The sequence below is a fragment of the Elaeis guineensis genome, chromosome 15 (assembly GCF_000442705.2).
Source record: "Elaeis guineensis isolate ETL-2024a chromosome 15, EG11, whole genome shotgun sequence".
NCBI classification, from domain to species: domain Eukaryota; kingdom Viridiplantae; phylum Streptophyta; class Magnoliopsida; order Arecales; family Arecaceae; genus Elaeis; species Elaeis guineensis.
In genome coordinates this window covers 14,874,301-14,892,486 of record NC_026007.2, presented here as the reverse complement: position 1 = coordinate 14,892,486, position 18,186 = coordinate 14,874,301, and the positions used below count along the sequence as shown (strand labels likewise).

At 36.8% G+C, this 18,186-nt stretch overlaps 1 protein-coding gene across 1 annotated transcript; it reads right to left on the bottom strand.

Moving 5' to 3' along the window:
- Positions 1 to 493: 493 nt before the first annotated feature.
- Positions 494 to 14,416, bottom strand: LOC105034180 (uncharacterized). The gene is made up of 5 exons (XM_010909232.4): positions 14,278 to 14,416; positions 13,955 to 14,025; positions 13,720 to 13,800; positions 13,561 to 13,604; positions 494 to 805 (listed from the first exon to the last, which is right to left on the bottom strand). The coding sequence occupies exons 1-5, from the start codon at positions 14,315 to 14,317 to the stop codon at positions 706 to 708; spliced, it is 336 nt and encodes a 111-aa protein (XP_010907534.1). The 5' UTR covers positions 14,318 to 14,416; the 3' UTR covers positions 494 to 705.
- Positions 14,417 to 18,186: the final 3,770 nt, after the last annotated feature.

Sequence of the window (18,186 nt, the reverse complement as noted above, 5' to 3'; positions counted from 1 at the left end):
CCTTGCATTTGTCTTATCATCATTATGGAAGTTTAGATATCAGTTTATGCTGTTTTCTATGATCTAAGAGACAAGGACAATCAACAAAGTGCCAGTTTTCTGTAGTTTCCTGTGTACTATTGATCAGAATTTAATTTTCATCTGAATAACCACATAATTTGTAATTTCTACATCATGTTTTCTAGTTCATTTACTGGCAACCTTTACCAATTATGGAAACAATAATTCAACCATTTTTCACACAAATGTGACAAAACACCCTTTACAGATAAGCCTCATATGAATATCAAGCTGCTGGGACCAAATAAATTTTTCTTTAGAATTATGAAACTTGAGGGTGAATCAAACTACATGTTTTCTAATCCACTGGTCTTGCCAGAATGCTAATGACTGCTTCCAACGAAATGTACTCTTAACATTTAAACTCACGAGATAAAACTGCTTGCTTAACAGAAAAGGCATCACCGCATTGGTAAAATGAATGGCCAAAATATTGGGTTTCAGAAGAGACATGGCAAATTTGATTCACATGGATCTGCATAAGCATGTATCCAATGTCCAACATTCAGAAGAATGTAACATTCAGTAGAAATTATTCTCAGAATACTCCAAGTGTAAACATCATGCCCCAGGACCAAACCGTATACAAAGCTAAGCATCACAAGCATATAATTTAGAGACGCATTGCCGAAGAAATACTTGCCATCAGAAAAGCAAGCTGGCCCAAGCAGCAATAAATGCAAAGCCACCAAATGGTGCTAGTGAAGAGTACTTTCTATTTTCAAGGTAAGCCACAGTATAGCACCTGAGGAAACAACAATAATTTCCTTTGAGCTTCTTTTGTAAAATATCATAATTCTATTAAAAGAACGGAAAGAATTGACCGCAAGTAGAACATAATCTGCACATCAGTATTATCTATGGACAGAAGCTACGCAAATTCACTCATAGTTGATGTATGACCTACCTGTTCTCTCATAGGTTAATGAGATACTAGATACTGCTAGAAGAAGAATGCTACGAAGAAGAAATACAGGAGTCTGTACTTTATGGGCAACAAAAGCAAACACCCTCAAACCTCAGCGAACAAAACCAGTTCACCTGTGTAGGTCAACCAACAGAACTTCCTATGCAAATATCAATCTTTAGGTTAATGACACAAGGTATGAACTAGATATCATGTTCGTAAATATCATCCCCACTACAGACTACTTCGTATACTTAAATATCATGGTTAGGGAACCCAAGTAAATAAAGATAGGATGTCAACGTCCAACAACAAACTGAATGATCTACGAACCATCTATCAATTTGTTTTATGCTAGCTTCTATAAATTGTTTTTGTCCTTTTGTATAGTTATCAACATAAGGGTTTCGTTCTCTTATTTATGGTTAAAAAATAACACTTTGTAACATCGATGGCAACAGCAAGAATTTCTTTGAATTCATCTTGACAGCACCTTTACATATAGTGCTGATGTAAACAAGGTATTTTTGGTATGGATGCAAGACATAAAAAACAATAAATGGTACAAGACAGTGGAAAGGGAAGAAAGAGGATAGTTAGCAGAATGTCCTTGTTATGAAACAAGTAATACAGGTGATAGTAGAGGCCATCATGGATGAAAAATAATATTTAAAATTAAATCACTCAAGCCTGCTCCTAAATAAATACTCATGCCCTAGATTGATCAATGCATTAAAAAGCAGACAATGGGCATGCAGTGGCTAAGTGGTTTCATAATAGATAGCAAGCACCATGTACCCAAAATGAGCTGCTAAAATATATCAGTATTTTTCTTACTAAGCATCAAAAATTAGTATGTTACATCAATTTCATGCAAAAAATAATGAAAAACAAACATTAAGGGCAATGCTATAAAACATCATCACTTGTCATCATAATATAATGTAAACATTCATATAATGTCAAGGTCCATAATCTAATGACTAATATCATCATCCACCAAACATAATAATATCACTTATGAGATAAAAGTATCCACGGTCATATAATATTAATCATAAACAAAGATGCCAATCACATAACATCAACCACAAAAAAAAAATGTTCATAATCATATACCATAGCTCACCAAGGAAAACATCATCATCAATAGACAATATACTTCCCTCGACTCTAGACAAAAAAGTTGAATGACAAATTAAAAATTGACTAATGATCAAGCTACCTCTACGAGCTCTACTTCTCGAGCATCAAAACTAGAGGTGACTGAGAAGAGGCCAGCAGCCACTGTCATAGGCTTTCACCCAATATACTAGCTGTTTCATACCCAAGTGCCACATAGCACCCCTGTAACACTTAGCATAGTGGTTTCTGGCTAAAAATGCTATAGCAGCCAATAGGGCTGAAACCGGATTGGATACGCATCAAATACCGATATATCCATGTTCATATTAATTTCGTTTGGTGAATATAGATATGGATATGAATGTTAATCAGATACAAAAAAATTCATATCAATATTTGTTTTAAATGGATACAGATACAAATAGGATACTTGAAGGATGGATATAAATAAGGATATAAATTGAATAATTAAATTTTATAACCATAAAATTAAAAATATTGCTAGAAGATAAATGAAGTTAATAGCATGTTAATGGATTCATTTTTTTCTTAAAAGTTCATTAGTGCTATATAAAATTAAATAGGGCTACAAATAGAATTAAATATTTGGATACGGATCGGATTGTTCACTATCCATATCTATATCCATTTATCTTTAACAGATATGTATCCATTTATCTTTAACAGATATGTATACAAATATAGATATTAGTCGAATGCTCAAATTTATATCTATATCCGGATAGATTTGAATACGAAATAAATTTGGACAGATATTATCCGATCCATCTTCATCCCTAGCAGCCAATTTTTAAAACAATAAGATTTATGGATACCTATAAGTATTATATAATGTCCAAAGTATTTGTTTTTAAACTGGCTAAAAATCAACTTAGTGTTAGATGTATGCCCTAGAAGCCAAGTTGGCTGACACATGTTATCTTTCTAGTGGCATAGTTTTGTAATTAAATAAATAAAATAGGGTTAATTTTTTTCATTCATGTTGTCATGTATCCATGAATCATTCAAAAAATTAATAAAATGATGATATATATATACTCAAGAGTTGAGAATTTGAGACATGTGTCATTGATGATTAATTCCTAAATGCTCCCGATCGATGGATCATCATGAGAATGATGATTGATCCGATTAGATTGGTGCACATATCGCTTTCCTCTGGATAGACGAGTCTCAAGTCTACAGTGTGGAGATACTAGAGCGAGAGTGCAGGTGATTGTTAGAGAACAATAATACTGAACGTGACCAATATGAGTAGTCACATAGATATCTATCCACTCGTCAGTAACATACTCGATGCTGCAGTAGTGTGAGTGGTCCTTAGACCTACGGTATCTCGGCTATTCATAATGGGACGGCTGCAGTTTGACTACATAATTACTTGGTTACCTAACTATTCGGAATATTGCGGTGTATGTTAGCTATAGTAGGTTCATTGTAGGAGTAGAATGTGCACCTAGATAGGATCTATCGACCTTGATAGATAAAGAATAATCATATGTTATTCATGAAACTGAATTCAAAAATTCATAGTCATGGTAGTGTAAATGATAGAAAAAAATTTCTATAAGGTTTCACATATGAACTCAAGTCGATTGAATATTACATATAACAAGCGATAAGGTTTGATGAGTTATCCATAACCTCTATCTTGTCGGAACTTATGATAGAAGGACCGAATCATACGATAACTGCATCTAGAGATTCATTATTCAGTTCTGCTAAGTTGCCACTACATACTGCTAGGTATCACTGGTAGATTGTGAAATCAATAAGAATTATTTTAATGATCAATAATTCTTAATTGACTGAATTAAAATTGTTTCAATCTATTGAAAGATATTTCAATGATATTAATGATGAAGATCATGATATATCTCACTATCAGACAGAATTGAACCTATGGGGTTACACAAACAAGAGATTTGATCTAGGATTGATCAATTGGGCTTGTAAAATCCCAATTGGGTTTGCATTTGGTGAAATCCAATTAGGTTTAGTAAACCATGCGAGTACATGATTAAATCCAATTCTTCTTTAAACTTGGACTCCCTATTGGATAGAAATTTTGACCAAGTCATTGCACGCAATTAGGATAAGGATGAGGACCAAGAATTGGCCTCATCTTATCTTTCTTTGGGTGTGGATTTCTTAGAGAGAAGGGGCGCCAATTGTTGGCGCCCCCTATGTTTTATCATGAGAATTCATGAGAAAGCCCATCTGGATAATGATTATGAGGTGGTGCTAGGGTTTTGGAGAGAAGGCGCATGCCTCCTTTTTGGATAAGATCCAAAAAGGGGTGTGCATTTTGTTCTTGGCATGAAACAAATGAAAAGGGCCACGCCCCATCCAATTTGGCAAGAAATCTCGTGATTTCAAAGCGCCAAAGTAGAGAAACAGAGTCCTTCTGCTTTAAGAATTTGATCGATCAAATCCTTGAAGCCCTAGGACTCTTCTTTATTTTATTTAAGAGATGAGATCTCTTATAAAAAATATAACCCACATTAGGAAGAATACTCCCACGCCATGGGATGATATCTCACGCTAATAGTGATTGGCACGCCCCTCTTGAAATCCCACGCTCCCCACCTCTCCATGCCCTCCTCTCTCTCCCGCTCTTTCTCTTACACCTAAGTAATTGGGCGTCCCTAATTCTCATGCCCAAGAGTTGGGCATCCTCTCTTCCATGTCCAAGGGGTTGGGGCTGATCTACATGTTGATGTAGATCTACGCCTAGGAAGAGGAGATCCAGATCTACGCAAGAGGAAAGAGAAATCAGATCTAGGATCAAGTGTTGATCCAATGATTCAAGATCAAAAGTTGATCTAGATGATCAGGATTAAGAGTTGATCGCTGATCAAAGTGCATGCAGATCTGTCATAGGGATAAAGGATCCAAATCAAAGAGGACAGTCCCAGATCGATCCCGAGTGGATACCTGTAGAGACTGAACATATGTACGGCTCTGTGAAAAACCTCAAGATTTACCACGATCATCGATTACGATGAATAGTTATCCACTCAAAGGTGAAGATGTGATCTTCATATTTTTTATTTTTATATTTTAATTTCAGATCTTAAAATCATGATCTTGACCTGAACGTATAAGATATGATTTCATACACGTGCATGTCGGATCAGATCCCTTCTGCTGCAATAATTTTTGATCGAGATCCGGCGTGCGCAGCAGAAAACTTCCTTCAACTGGTATCAGAGCCAGTTATTGGATCATAATTTTAAGATCAAAATTCAGATCTAAATTTTTAGATTAGATCTAAGATTCAATCAAATCTGAAAATCAGATTAGATCTGATGATTTAATTAGATCTGCATAAATGATTCATGTTCAGATTAGATCTGAATTTCTGTTTTAATCTGAATTTTTTTTGTTTCAAATTTAAATTAGATCTATAATTTGATTAGATCGTTAAATTTAGATTATATCTAAAATTTAATAGATCTGAAATTTAGATTAAAATAGAATACGAAATCGATGGGTTTAGATTGAAGATCAAACCCTTAACCTAAACACCTTTTGAGAAAAGGTTAGACCCCAAAATAAAATGAGATTTTATGTAAAATTATGAGATAATCATGTAGTGTTTTCATAGATACATGTGGTGATCGCAAAGGATCACTACAACCCTTGATGTTGGGTGTATCATGATTATACATTTTGATGGTTGCAATTGGCAATTTGTGGTGAGGAACCATAAGCCGAACCCGATTGGAATAGGCTGACCTATTGGTGTTTAAGACAAGTGCTTGAAAAGATGGTTACTTAATTAGGATCGTTGCAATCTGATTGCACGGGGAGCCTCCCACCAATCTTCACTTACCTGACCAATTTGGTTGACTAAATTTTAGTTTGGGTGCTTAGATTGAGTTTACTACATTTGCATTGCACCATGAGTCCGATCTTGATAAGACCAATCCAGGATCTCACCAGTAGATCCAATATAATTGTGGATTTACATCGGATGTAAATTAACAATTAAGATTAAAGAGACCTAAATAAATCTTTTCAACTAGATATTAAATCGAGCGATCTTCCATCATTGTAGATGTGCGGGCCCTTCTAGGTGTTGATTGTTCTCGGCTGGTCACAATAATTCAGTTGCATTAAGGAAGACACAACCTCTCTATAGCATGAGATGCTCCAGGATAAAAATAGGATTGGGCCCAATAACTATCAGATGAGGGACCCAATGACAGCTTTACACCTGCTGGTGAGTGGTGGATCTAACTTAACTAAGGAATAAGACCAATAACTGTCAGGTGAGGCTTTAGGACTTAGAGACCGGAGATCGTTGCAACATACTTGGAGAAGCATTAGACAAGAGTTATCCACTCATTAGTTGACACATCTCCAATAACTGTCAAATGAGGTGATGTGCCAATCGGTGGGACTGCAGTATCCACCAGAAATCCTAATTGCGAAGGAGTTTTCATTTCTCCATCTGACAAGTGTAGGAGATTCGAAAAATAATGAGAGTAGTTTGTTTCTAAAATCAAATCCTTAAAACAAACTAAGTAAATCAATTACAAAAATCTAACTAGAATCTTCTTCTTTCTTCTTTCTGCTAGGAATTATCTGTCTCCAATTCTCTTATCCGTATTCTAGAAACCATTCGATTAAGCAGAACTAATTATAAGGACTGACTCAGAAATTTGAAAGTTGTTTGGAGTTTCAAGAAGCTTAGCTATGTCATAGACCAAGATACCCCAGTGTTACCAAATCATCCAATCGCTGACCAACAGAAAGCACTGAAAAAATGGATGGATGATGATAATAAGATCAGGTGCCATTTATTAGCATCAAATGCAATGCTAACATGAGGTCATGTAGACTGCTGGAGCTATGTTAACTCACATACAAGGGTTGTATGGCGAGAAGAGCCAAGCTGCATGCTCTTTAGCGCTAAGATGAGAGATGGGCAGCCTGTCCATGATCATTATTTGACAATGATCAAGGACTTGGAGGGACTTGAGAAGCTCAGCATGACAATGCACAAGAAATTGCAAACAAATTTAATCCGACAATCCCTTATAGGTTCGTATGAGTAGTTTATAGTAAAATACTATATGAACGAAATAGATTGCAACCTGATTGAATTATTAGACATGGTGACAACTGAGGGGATCTTGAAGAGTTCAAGGGCCATGGCTCTCGCTGAAGCACAGAGGAACTATCCTGCATATCTAACCGAAAGAAAATAAAAGGGACACCTTCAGAAGGTATGTTAGATCTGCTCGTGATTAAAACTAACCTTACGGTTTTTTCTGCTTCTAGTTGAGTTGTAGACAGGTTCTAGTGCATACTTGTGTACTTCTATGTAGGATCTTGAGGAAAGTAGAAGGTGAGATGACCCTTTCAGGTTGGCAACGGGGCAAGAATTGTTGCTGTAGCTATAATCACCCATCCTTTATGATTACCGTCTGGGTTTAGTTCTAAGAGACTGTTACAATGTACCTATTGCTAATAAAAATTTAATTTCTGTATAGGTTAGTTGTAAAGGTTACTGTACCATTTATTTTGAAAATAAAATGATCGGGCAGCTTTATGATTAACAGTCTCTATCAGTTATATGTTGATGTATCTGTAAATTTATCTGAGTAGATAGTGAGTACCGTAGGATCTGAGAGATCCAAAGATCAAATAAACCTCAAGTATAAGTGACTTCTTAGACTAGATCATATAAGAGAAGAAAGAATTAACAGACTAAAGAAAGATGAGCCCTTAGGCTCGATGACTACTGAGTCGTATCCAGTCTATGAATCTTATCTTCGAAAAAAATGATCAAGCTACTCTTTGTAGGATATGAAGATAGGACCACTGAGATACTTGCCCTGGTACATACTGATGTGTGTAGCCCATTTGATGTGCTAGCCAGAGGAGGTTATGTCTACTTTATTATCTTTATCGATCACGATATAGATAGATGTATGAGATATAAATCTGAGGTCTTTGAAAAGTTCCAAGAATTCAGATATGAAGTAAAACAGTAAATCGAAAAATCCTAAAAGTACTTCGATCGGATCGAGGATGAATACCTAAGAAGAGAATTTCTAGATTATCTCCAAAGAAACGGCAGTCTCACAGTAGACTCCACCTGAAACATCTCAACTCAATGAGATTTCAAAACACAGAAATCGGATCCTATTAGATATGATTCGATCCATGATGAGCATCACTGATCTTTTATTATTTCTTTAGGAGGCATGCTTTATTTACAACTAATTATATAGTGAATTGGGTTCTCTGTAAATCCATTCTTACCACATCATATGAGGTATAACATGATAAGAAATCGAGTCTCGATCATCTCAAGATTTGAAGATGTCCGACCCATGTCAAGTGGCAGCAAACGGACAAGTTCGAGGCTAGATCTATGAGAGCTTATTTTATTAGATATCCAAAAGAGTTTTTGGGATACTACTTTTATCTTCCAGAGGATAACAATGTGATTGTAAGCCAATACACTATCTTCTTAGAAAAATAATTTATCCACGATAGAAACAGTAGAAGATAAATAGTGCTTAAAGAGAGTCTCTAATAAACAACAAAGAGTCATAGAACTTATAGAACCCATTGAGCCAGTAGATGGTGTACCTCCTCCAACTCGTAGATTTAGTAGGATCTTTCATCCTCCTGAAAGGTACAAAGGTAGCTTATAAAGGATGAAAAGAAAATGTTCTCCATAGGAGATAAGGAACAAGGAGATGATCTCGAAAACTATTACGAGGTGATGATAGTCATCGATTTTAAGAAATGACAAATGAATGTAAAAACTGCTTTCCTAAATGGATATCTTTGGAAGATATCTATATGAAGCAGTTTCTGGATTTCATTTTCAGTGATGGAGATCACAAGATCTGCAAACTATAAAAGTTTATTTATGGACTCAAGTATGTCGGAGTTGGAACACTCATTTTCATGATACGATCAAAATATTTGATTTCATCAAGAACGAAGAGGAACCATGAGTCTTTAAGAAGATCAGTGAGAATACTGTGACATTCTTCGTAGTGTACATGGATGACATCCTCATTGAAAATAATATTCCCATGCTGATCTAGATTAAGATCTAGTTGTCGAATGACTTCTCCATGAAAGATCTAGGAGAAGCATCTTGTATTCTGAAAATAAAAGTCTATAAAAATAGATCTAAAAGAATGCTTGATCTCTTACAGAAATTGTGCATAAAGAAAGTACTGAAGGAGTTCAGTATGGAGAACTCCAAAAGGAGATTGTTACCCATTAGCCATGGAGTTCATCTCTTCAAGATGATGTACCCTAACACACCTGAGAAGATTAAGTGCATGAGCTAAATCCCTTATGCTTCTGCACTAGGGAGTCTCATGTACACTATGCACATGACTTGATACATCTCTTGCTGTGAGTGTCATCAATCGAATCCAGACTGGGAGCACTGAATATCTATGAAGAATATCCTTATATACTTGAGAAAGACTAAGGATATGCTCTTGATCTTTGGAGGAGAAGAATTTAGGGTTTTGGGGTACACAGATTGATAATAGAAGATCTACATCAGGATGTGTATTCCTATGTTATGATGGTACAGTATATTGGAAGATTTCCAAACAACCATTCATTGTAGATTCCATCATGGAGGCAGAGTTCATCGCCGCTTCCGAGGGTGCTTAGGAAGAATTCTAATTCATGAAATTTGTTGCGGAGCTTGGAATGATGACATAAGATATCATATCACTTTATTGCGACAACATTGGTACCATGGCTCTGGCTAAAAAATCAAGATCTCATCAGAAATCTAAACACAGAGCGACGATTCCATCTGATTTGTGAATACCTCGAAAAGAAGTTCATCGAGGTGCAAAAAGTAGACTTCACGGAGAATATGGTAGACCCACTAAGCTGTTGAGCCAACTGAAAACTGAAGCTCATCTTGAAAAGATGGGGTTTAGGTTTATGATCAATTGGCTTTAATGCAAGTAGAAGATTATTAGATGTATACTCTAAAAGTCAAGTTGGCTGATACATTATCTTTCTAGTGGCATAATTTTATAATTAAATAATTAAAATAGGATTAATTTTTTATTCATGTTATCATATATCCATGAATCGTCTAAAGAATTAATAAGATGATGACATATATTCTCAAGAATTGAAATTTTGATACATATATCATTGGTGATTAATTCTAAATGCTCACAATCAATGGATCATCACGAAAATGATGATTAATCCGATTAGATTGATGCACGGATCATTTTTCTCTGAATAGATGAGTCTCGAGTCCACAGTGTGAGGATACTGGAGCGAGAGTGCAAGTGATTGTTAGAGAACAATGATACCGAGCATGACCAACACGAGTAGTCACATGGATGTCTATCCACTCGTCAGTAACATACTCGATGCTACAGTGGTGTGAGTAATCATTAAACCTGTGGTGCCTCAGCTATTCACAATGAGGCTGCTGTAGTTTGACTACATAATCACTTGGTTACCTAGCCATTCAAAATCTTACGATGTATGTTGGCCACAGTAGATTCGTTGTAGGAGTAGAGTGTGCACCTAAATGGGATCTATTGACCTTGATAGATAAGAAATAGTCCCATGTTATTCATGAGACTGAGTTCAAAAATTCATAACCATGATAGTGTGAATGATGGAAAGGAGTTTTCATAAGGCTTCACATAAAACTCAAATCGATTGAATGTTACATATGATAAGCAATGATGTTTGACGAGTTATCCGTAACCTCTATCTTGTCAGAACTCATGATAGAAGAATCGAATCACACGATAAATATACCTAAAGGTTCATTATTCAATTCTGCTGGATTACTACTACATACTGCTAGGTGTCACTGGTGGACTGTGAGACCAATAAAAATTATTTTGATGATCAATAATTTTTAATTGATTGAATTGAAATTATTCCAATCTACTGAAAGATATTTCAATGATATTGATGATGAAGATCACAATATATCTCACTACCAGACAGAATTGAACCTATGAGATTACACAAACAAGAGATTTGATCTATGATTGATCAATTGGACTTGTAAAATCCCAATTGAATTTGAATTTGGTGAAATCCAATTAAATTTAGTAAATCATGCTAGCACATAGTTAAACCCAATTCCTCTTTAGACTTAGACTCCCTATTGGATAGGAATTTTGACCAAGTCATTGCATGCAATTAGGATGAGGATAAGGACCAAGAGTTGGCCTTATCTTATCTTTCTCTGGGCATGGATTTCTTGGAGAGAAGGCCCATCTAGATAATGACTATGAGGTGGCGCTAGGGTTTTGGAAAGGAGGCACATGCCTTCTTTTTGGATAAGATCCAAAAAGGGGCATGCGTTTTGTTCTTGGTGTGAAACAAATGAGAGGGGCCACACCCCATCTAATCTGGCAAGAAATCTCATGATTTCAAGGTGCCAAATTAGAGAAATAGAGTCATTCTACCTTAAGGATTTGACTGATCAAATTCTTGAAGCCCTAGGACTCTTCTTTGTTTTATTTAAGAGATGAGATCTCTTAAAAAAAATGTAACCCACATTAGGAAGAATTCTCCCATGCCATGAGATGATATCTCCCACCTCTCCATGCCCTTCTTCTCTCTTTCTCTCTTTCTCTTTCTCTCACATCCATGTAGTTGGGCATCCCTGGTTCTTATGCCCAAGAGCTGGGCATCCTCTCTTCCACATCCAAGGGTTTGGGGCTGATCTACATGTTGATGTAGATCTACACCTAGGAAGAGAAGATCCAGATTTACATAAGAAAAGAGAGAAATCAGATCTAGGATCAAGTGTTGATCCAAAGATCTAGGATCAAGAGTTGATCCAAAGATCTAGGATCAAGAGTTGATCCAATAATCCAGGATCAAGAGTTGATCCAGATGATCAGGATTAAGAGTTGATCGCTGATCAAAGTGCATGTACATCTGTCATAGAGATGAAGGATCCAAATCGAAGAGGACAGTCCCAGATCGATCTCAAATGGATACCTGTGAGATCGGACACGTGTGTGGCTCTGTGAGGAACCTCAAGATTTACCACGATCATCAATCACGATGAATAGCTATCCGCGCAAAGGTGAAGATGTGATCTTCATATTTTTTATTTTTGTATTTTAATTTCAGATCTTAAAATCATGATCCAGATCTGGACGTATGAGACACGATCTCATACATGCGCATGTCGGATCGAATCCCTTCCGCTATAACAATTTTTGATTGAGATCTGACGTGCGCAATGGGAAACTTTCTTCAACACTTAGGACTTCCTAAACATATTTTGACCCAAAAGTAGACTTGTACTTAACCTGATATCCCATATTGAACTTCCATAATACAGTTACAATGCTAGATACGTGGCCGACTTGTACATAAGTTCCACTACCTAAGCCAAAGCCATAAGACCTAGCATTATTATCACCCATCCAGCTTTGGTTCTATTTGACACAACCTCATCCAACTAACCTTTGAAAAATGAATCCATTATTATGGAAGTAAAACAATTAGTTTGGGTGACCATTTACCTTCAATCTACGATGCAACCTTGGCTCCCTAAATTACCTAGAACCTTCTAACCACAATGGCCTTCTTTGGTGTCATCAACAATCATTACACCATCTATAAGTGACACAATTGCTACAAAATAAGAGCAGATATAAAGAGTTAAAGTACTTTTAAGTTGTTTCTCATTGAAGGCCTATTGCCACTAAACAACTCCCAAGATTATCCATTAGGAGTTTTTCTAATCATTATTGTTCCCTCATACATATCCTGTCTACAAACTCAATATGCCTTATTTCCTTCAAGTTGCCCACCATGGAAGTTCCTTGGTATTTTGGACATATTAAACAAATGCTAAGTAAGAATAATTTCCCCAATGATGGACCTTTATAGCATCATTATCTTTTTTGAGGCATCAAAATATAAATTAAATTTTAGATCCACGGTTCTGCTTTTATCCATTAATTTGGTAATCAGGTATGGTTAGACTTTTCTTTCATTCAACCAAATTTTCCAAATACACAAACTAGCATCTATTAGGACTTCATCATCTAAGTCTTTCTACATTCAAAATGGTCTGAATACTTGAAATTACCAAGACACACCTGACTCTATAGACATAATCTCTTCCCATGTACTAAAGCTCAATCTTCCACCGATTACCACCATCAGGTGGTTTATCCATTCAACATCAATTCATAAAGTTCTTTGATATAAACTTTTCCCGGTACCTACAAGTTGTATCACTGTGCTTTGATTATCATGATGGTGACCAAACGGATTGGGATATTCAAATTCCAGTCTTTTGGATGAATGACTATAATTTTTTCGTATGCTCAAGAAGAATACTCTTCAGCGGCTGCTGCATGGTTTTTTCCATAATACAGAAAAGCCTATAAAACAGATAATAGATGAAAATATAAATGGAATGCACTCACGTTCCAGAGAATGCCAAAATCCCAGCAGTCAATAGGCCTCCAAACTGCACAGAGGACAGAAGTTCGGTACAAAGATCACAACTCAGCAAACCAATTAACAACAGGAGCAAAAGGGGCACAAATTAGAGTGAAAGACAATAAAATAAGTAATGCACCCACAATGTTGGGGTGTTTGGTGATGGGAGCTCCGACTAACGCTGCTGTGTGAACCAAATGATAGAGAGATGCAGTCTGCCAAACCTTCCAATTTCAAGAAGAAAAAGAAAAAGAAATAAAAATTAAGCGGGCGAAAAATTACAAGATCTCTGGCTAGGTCTGAACACTTGCCAGGTTGCCCTTTTTGACCCTCAAAATCTTACACACAAGAAATAAAATACCCCTAAGAACTAGTTACCTCTTTGTAAGAAGGGTTTTGGGGCCTGAAGCCATGGGCCCCATAAGTCCCAAGACCAAGCGCAGCAACCCCTGTTTCAAATCACATAAAGCAGAGCAAATATTTCTTGGAAACCAAGATTAGAAAAGCCAAAAAAAAACGAAGGGGAAAAATGAACTCTTCCCTTCACAGAATCAAAATAAGCTAATCTATAATTACTTCTAAGCAAGAAAAAGGATCAAAAGATCACTTCAAAAAACGAAGCAATTGATTTCCCTCTCACACACGCAGACGGATAGAGAGAGAGGGAGAGGTGGATAGAGAGAGAGGGACGGAGAAAGAACCAGAAACTGCAGCGACCTTGTGCCACACCATGGGATTCATTAGACAGACAGCACTTCTACACCGTCGAAGGATTTTCTCGGAGTCGACCAAAAGTTGTCAGGTGCATCGCATTCATATAACCTAATTTAGACTTGATCGCTGAAATCATCAACAATAAAAAGAAAAATCATGCATCGGACGGTTGACAACATCCATCACAATTCACAAATCGGAGCAGTAATACCGTATCCGAAAGGTCGCATACGGGGGTGCTACATCAGCCGTTAATCATTTCCAACGTTAATCATTACCGTCCGTGTGCTTCTACTGTTACGAGACGCCGCTCGTCCTGATAGCAGCGGTCAACCGCGGGCCTCTTCTGCGAGGCCGACGCGTCCCGAGCCCTAACCATCCACACGGTTTAGGCCTCTCGCATGTCCCGTGCTCCCACCGAACACCGTACGCGCGATGCTCCATAAAATGCCCAAGAGAAAAAGAACCTGCTGCATCCGTCCCACTCTTACGTCGCCGTTGGTAACAAAAGGCACACCAACGTACGCTTGACTTTACTAGATTTTTTTTCTTTTTTGATGAACCACTCCACTGTACTTTAGTGAGTAAACTGGTATACATTTTGTTACCGCTGAAATCTGAGATCAAATTGAGGTCAATTTTATCGAGATGATACTGAGATCAGTCTTCTCCCAAAGTATTGCATGTGTCCACGGATGTGGCTAATAGAGCATCATCTCAGTTGATAAATAAATTTGAAAAAAAAGTTTTTTGTCTGAGCTTTTTGGATCCTCTAATTTTTAAATCAATAGAAATTTAAAAAACTATAAGAGAGAGAATGTAATAATCAGGCCCGAGATAACTTGGGCCTAGTCCGCTTAACCAAACTGGCTTACAAATCATGACCCAAAAGGGCGGTGTTATGGGTGGAAGATCCTCTCTATCAAAGCTGAAGACTTGAGCAAACCTCGGTCGATGCCGACCCTTGCTTCAGCCAACTACTATTTTTGCTGACCCAAGGTGCCTTACTCGGCTTTGATCCGCATATTTGGAAGGATTGACCAAGAGTTCCTGTACATCTTTTCAAATTACGCAACCGCTAGGATAGCTAGCCACAAAGTAGATAGGGCAACGATAACCACCAAATCGCAAGAAATTAGACCAAAAATTTCAGAATGGCTCATCTAAAACAGCCGAGATGGCCTCAAATAATATTCTCTCTCACAGCTCTCACTTTTATCTATAAATACAGATAATCAGAGGACCCCAAGGTATACCATCTCTCTCTCATGTTTCTTTCCGTCTATTCTAGATTTCTAACTTGAGCGTCTAAAGATCTCCACAAGTCCTGCCATCGCCGTTCTACCATCATTGTCCGATAGTCACCATCCAACTCTAGCCAAGCTGACCCAAGATAGAAATCTACAGCAACAGATTGACACTAGAGAAAGCATCCAGGCTTACTTTCGAGAAGGAGCACGAGATCAACAACAATGCCGCCACATAGAATATCTTCATGATGTTCTGATACCATGACTGTTGGATGTGTACCCTAGAAGTCAATCTTGGCTGACACATACTTTTCTCTAGGATATATTTTGTACTTGTTGGGCAGTCTTAATAACCAATCATATTTATGTGTCCATGATTTGTCCTAAAAATTAACAAAGGTGATTTTGTATATTTTCAAGGTGTTGAGAATTTGAGACATACATCATTAGTGATTAATTTCTAAATACTTTCAATCGAAGGATTATCACGGAGGACAGTGATCAATCCATTCGAGATTAGCCTCTCTTTAAGACAGATGAATCTCAAATCTGTGGTGTAGAAACACTGAGATGAGAGTGTAGGTTGTTGTTAGAGAATAACTTGCACTGAGCGTGACCAATACGAGAAACCACTTGGATGTCTACTCATTTGTCAGTGATTTTCTCGATGCTGCAGTGGTGTGACTGGTCTTTTGACCTGCGATGTGTTGGCTATTCACAGCGAGGCTACATAGTTTGATTGCACGTTCCTTGGTCCCTAGCCATATAGGTCCTTGCTGTGTATGTTGGCTATGTAGGTTTAGGTTCGCTGTTTGGAGTAGGATACACCTAGACGAATCTATCGACTTTAGTAGAAAAGGAGAAGTCCTATGCGATTCGTAAGACTGAGTTCAGAAAAATCTTTGACCAGAGTAAGTGTGAATACTGAAAAAGAGTTTTTACGGGATTTATAAATGAACTCGAGTCGAGCCAATCTAGCATATGACTGATGATGGAATTTGACGAATTCTCCATGACCTCCGTCCAGTTGGGACTCTCGATAGAGTGATTGTATCATACGATAACTACACCTAGGAATTCACTTTTCTATTCTGCTGAGTTGCCACTACATGTTGCTAGATGTCACTGATGAATTGTAAGAACTCACTAAGATCATTTTCAGATCAACGATCTTTGTTGAGGTGAGCTGAAATCATTTCAGCCCTTCGAAAAGAGTTTCGATGATGCTGTGATGGACATCACGGTATGTCTCACTACCAAATAGAATAGAACCTAAGGGGTGACATACAAAAGGAGCATTACTTGATCAATGGCTTGGATCATATTCAAATTATCAATCGGATTGATAGTTTAAATTTTAGAAACTACTAATTTGTAAGTGTTACCGTTTTGGCAGCTGCTAATTGTTAGTACAGGAATTTAATTTCAAGTGTTGTAATTTTTTTGAAGCTGATTAAATTATAAATTAAGTCTTAATTAATTTAAATCAAATTTAATTTAATTTAATTTAATTTAATTTAATGTTAATTGGATTCAATTATCCAAATCAGATTTGAATTTCAAACCTGATTGGATCAGGCTTGACAGTCTTTTCGAATTCGGTTCGTTTCGGACTCGATTTGAACCCGATTGAGGCTTTATTTGAATCAGATAAACTATGACTCAGAGAGCCCAAATTCTTTGAGATTCTCTCTCTAGAAATTATGCTAAAAGAAGAAGTGGGGCATTATTTTTCTCATCCTTTTTTCACGCGTGTGAAAGGATTGGTGCCCCACCTTATCTGAAAGTCTTTTTCATCCAAATTTTTTTTTATTTGAATTTGATTCAAAATAGGATAGAAATCTCTCAGATTGGGGCATGGAAGCATTTTTTTGTGTGATAAAAAAATTGAAGAAAGTGGTTGTGCGCTAGTTTTATGTGTGAGAGATCATGCGATTTATTTTTGATGCTTCACTTATTTCCTTCCTCTTTTCCATGTCATTCTTGCCTATTTGGATAAGATTTGATCTTATCTCTTTGGGGCATAAGGGAGAGGTGGCATGAATTGGTTTTGGTGTGATAAAATAAAATTAAGAGGAGATGGCATGCGAAGAGAGGTCTTTTCTTTCTTACATCTATCTGTCATCTTGACGCCTCCTCTTCCCTTCTCCACTTCATGTCCATGCCCAGATCTGATAAAGATCATATCTAAGAAGGAAAAAGAGAGAAAAGAAGAAAAGAAGAAGGGTTCCTCTCTTTATGGTGATCTTGTTCATATCCTGTCGGATTTGCGCGAAAGAGTTTGCGCAGTGATCTACTTCTTCAAGATCTATAAGAAAAGATCAAGATCCATGGATGAGAAGTGAGATCTGTAAGATACTAGCATACTGGTGATCTCGGTGCTTTGATCAGACAGTTTCATATGGATATCAGCAGAGGTCGGATGCATGCGCAGCTATGATCAGAACTCGAGACATCTGCAGGATCCGAGGTATAAAGATCTAATCTCCGTTTATTTTTCTAACCAATTATTTTTATGTTTCAAATTTCAGATCATGGGTATATGTTCGTATCAAGATCCTTACTATGATTTTTAAATCTGATCTGATATATGGATAAATTAAAATTATTTTAATTTATTTATTTTCACTGCGTAGATGTTTAGAA

What these genes read in the sequence shown, in the direction of transcription:
- LOC105034180 (XM_010909232.4), bottom strand. Translation starts at nt 14,317, where the DNA reads ATGAATCCCATGGTGTGGCACAAGGTCGCTGCAGTTTCTG. An exon ending in TCACCAAACACCCCAACATT is followed by an intron (nt 13,605 to 13,719) that starts GTGGGTGCATTA and finishes TCCTCTGTGCAG; the next exon opens with TTTGGAGGCCTATTGACTGC. An exon ending in ATTTTGGCATTCTCTGGAAC is followed by an intron (nt 806 to 13,560) that starts GTGAGTGCATTC and finishes TTGTTTCCTCAG; the next exon opens with GTGCTATACTGTGGCTTACC.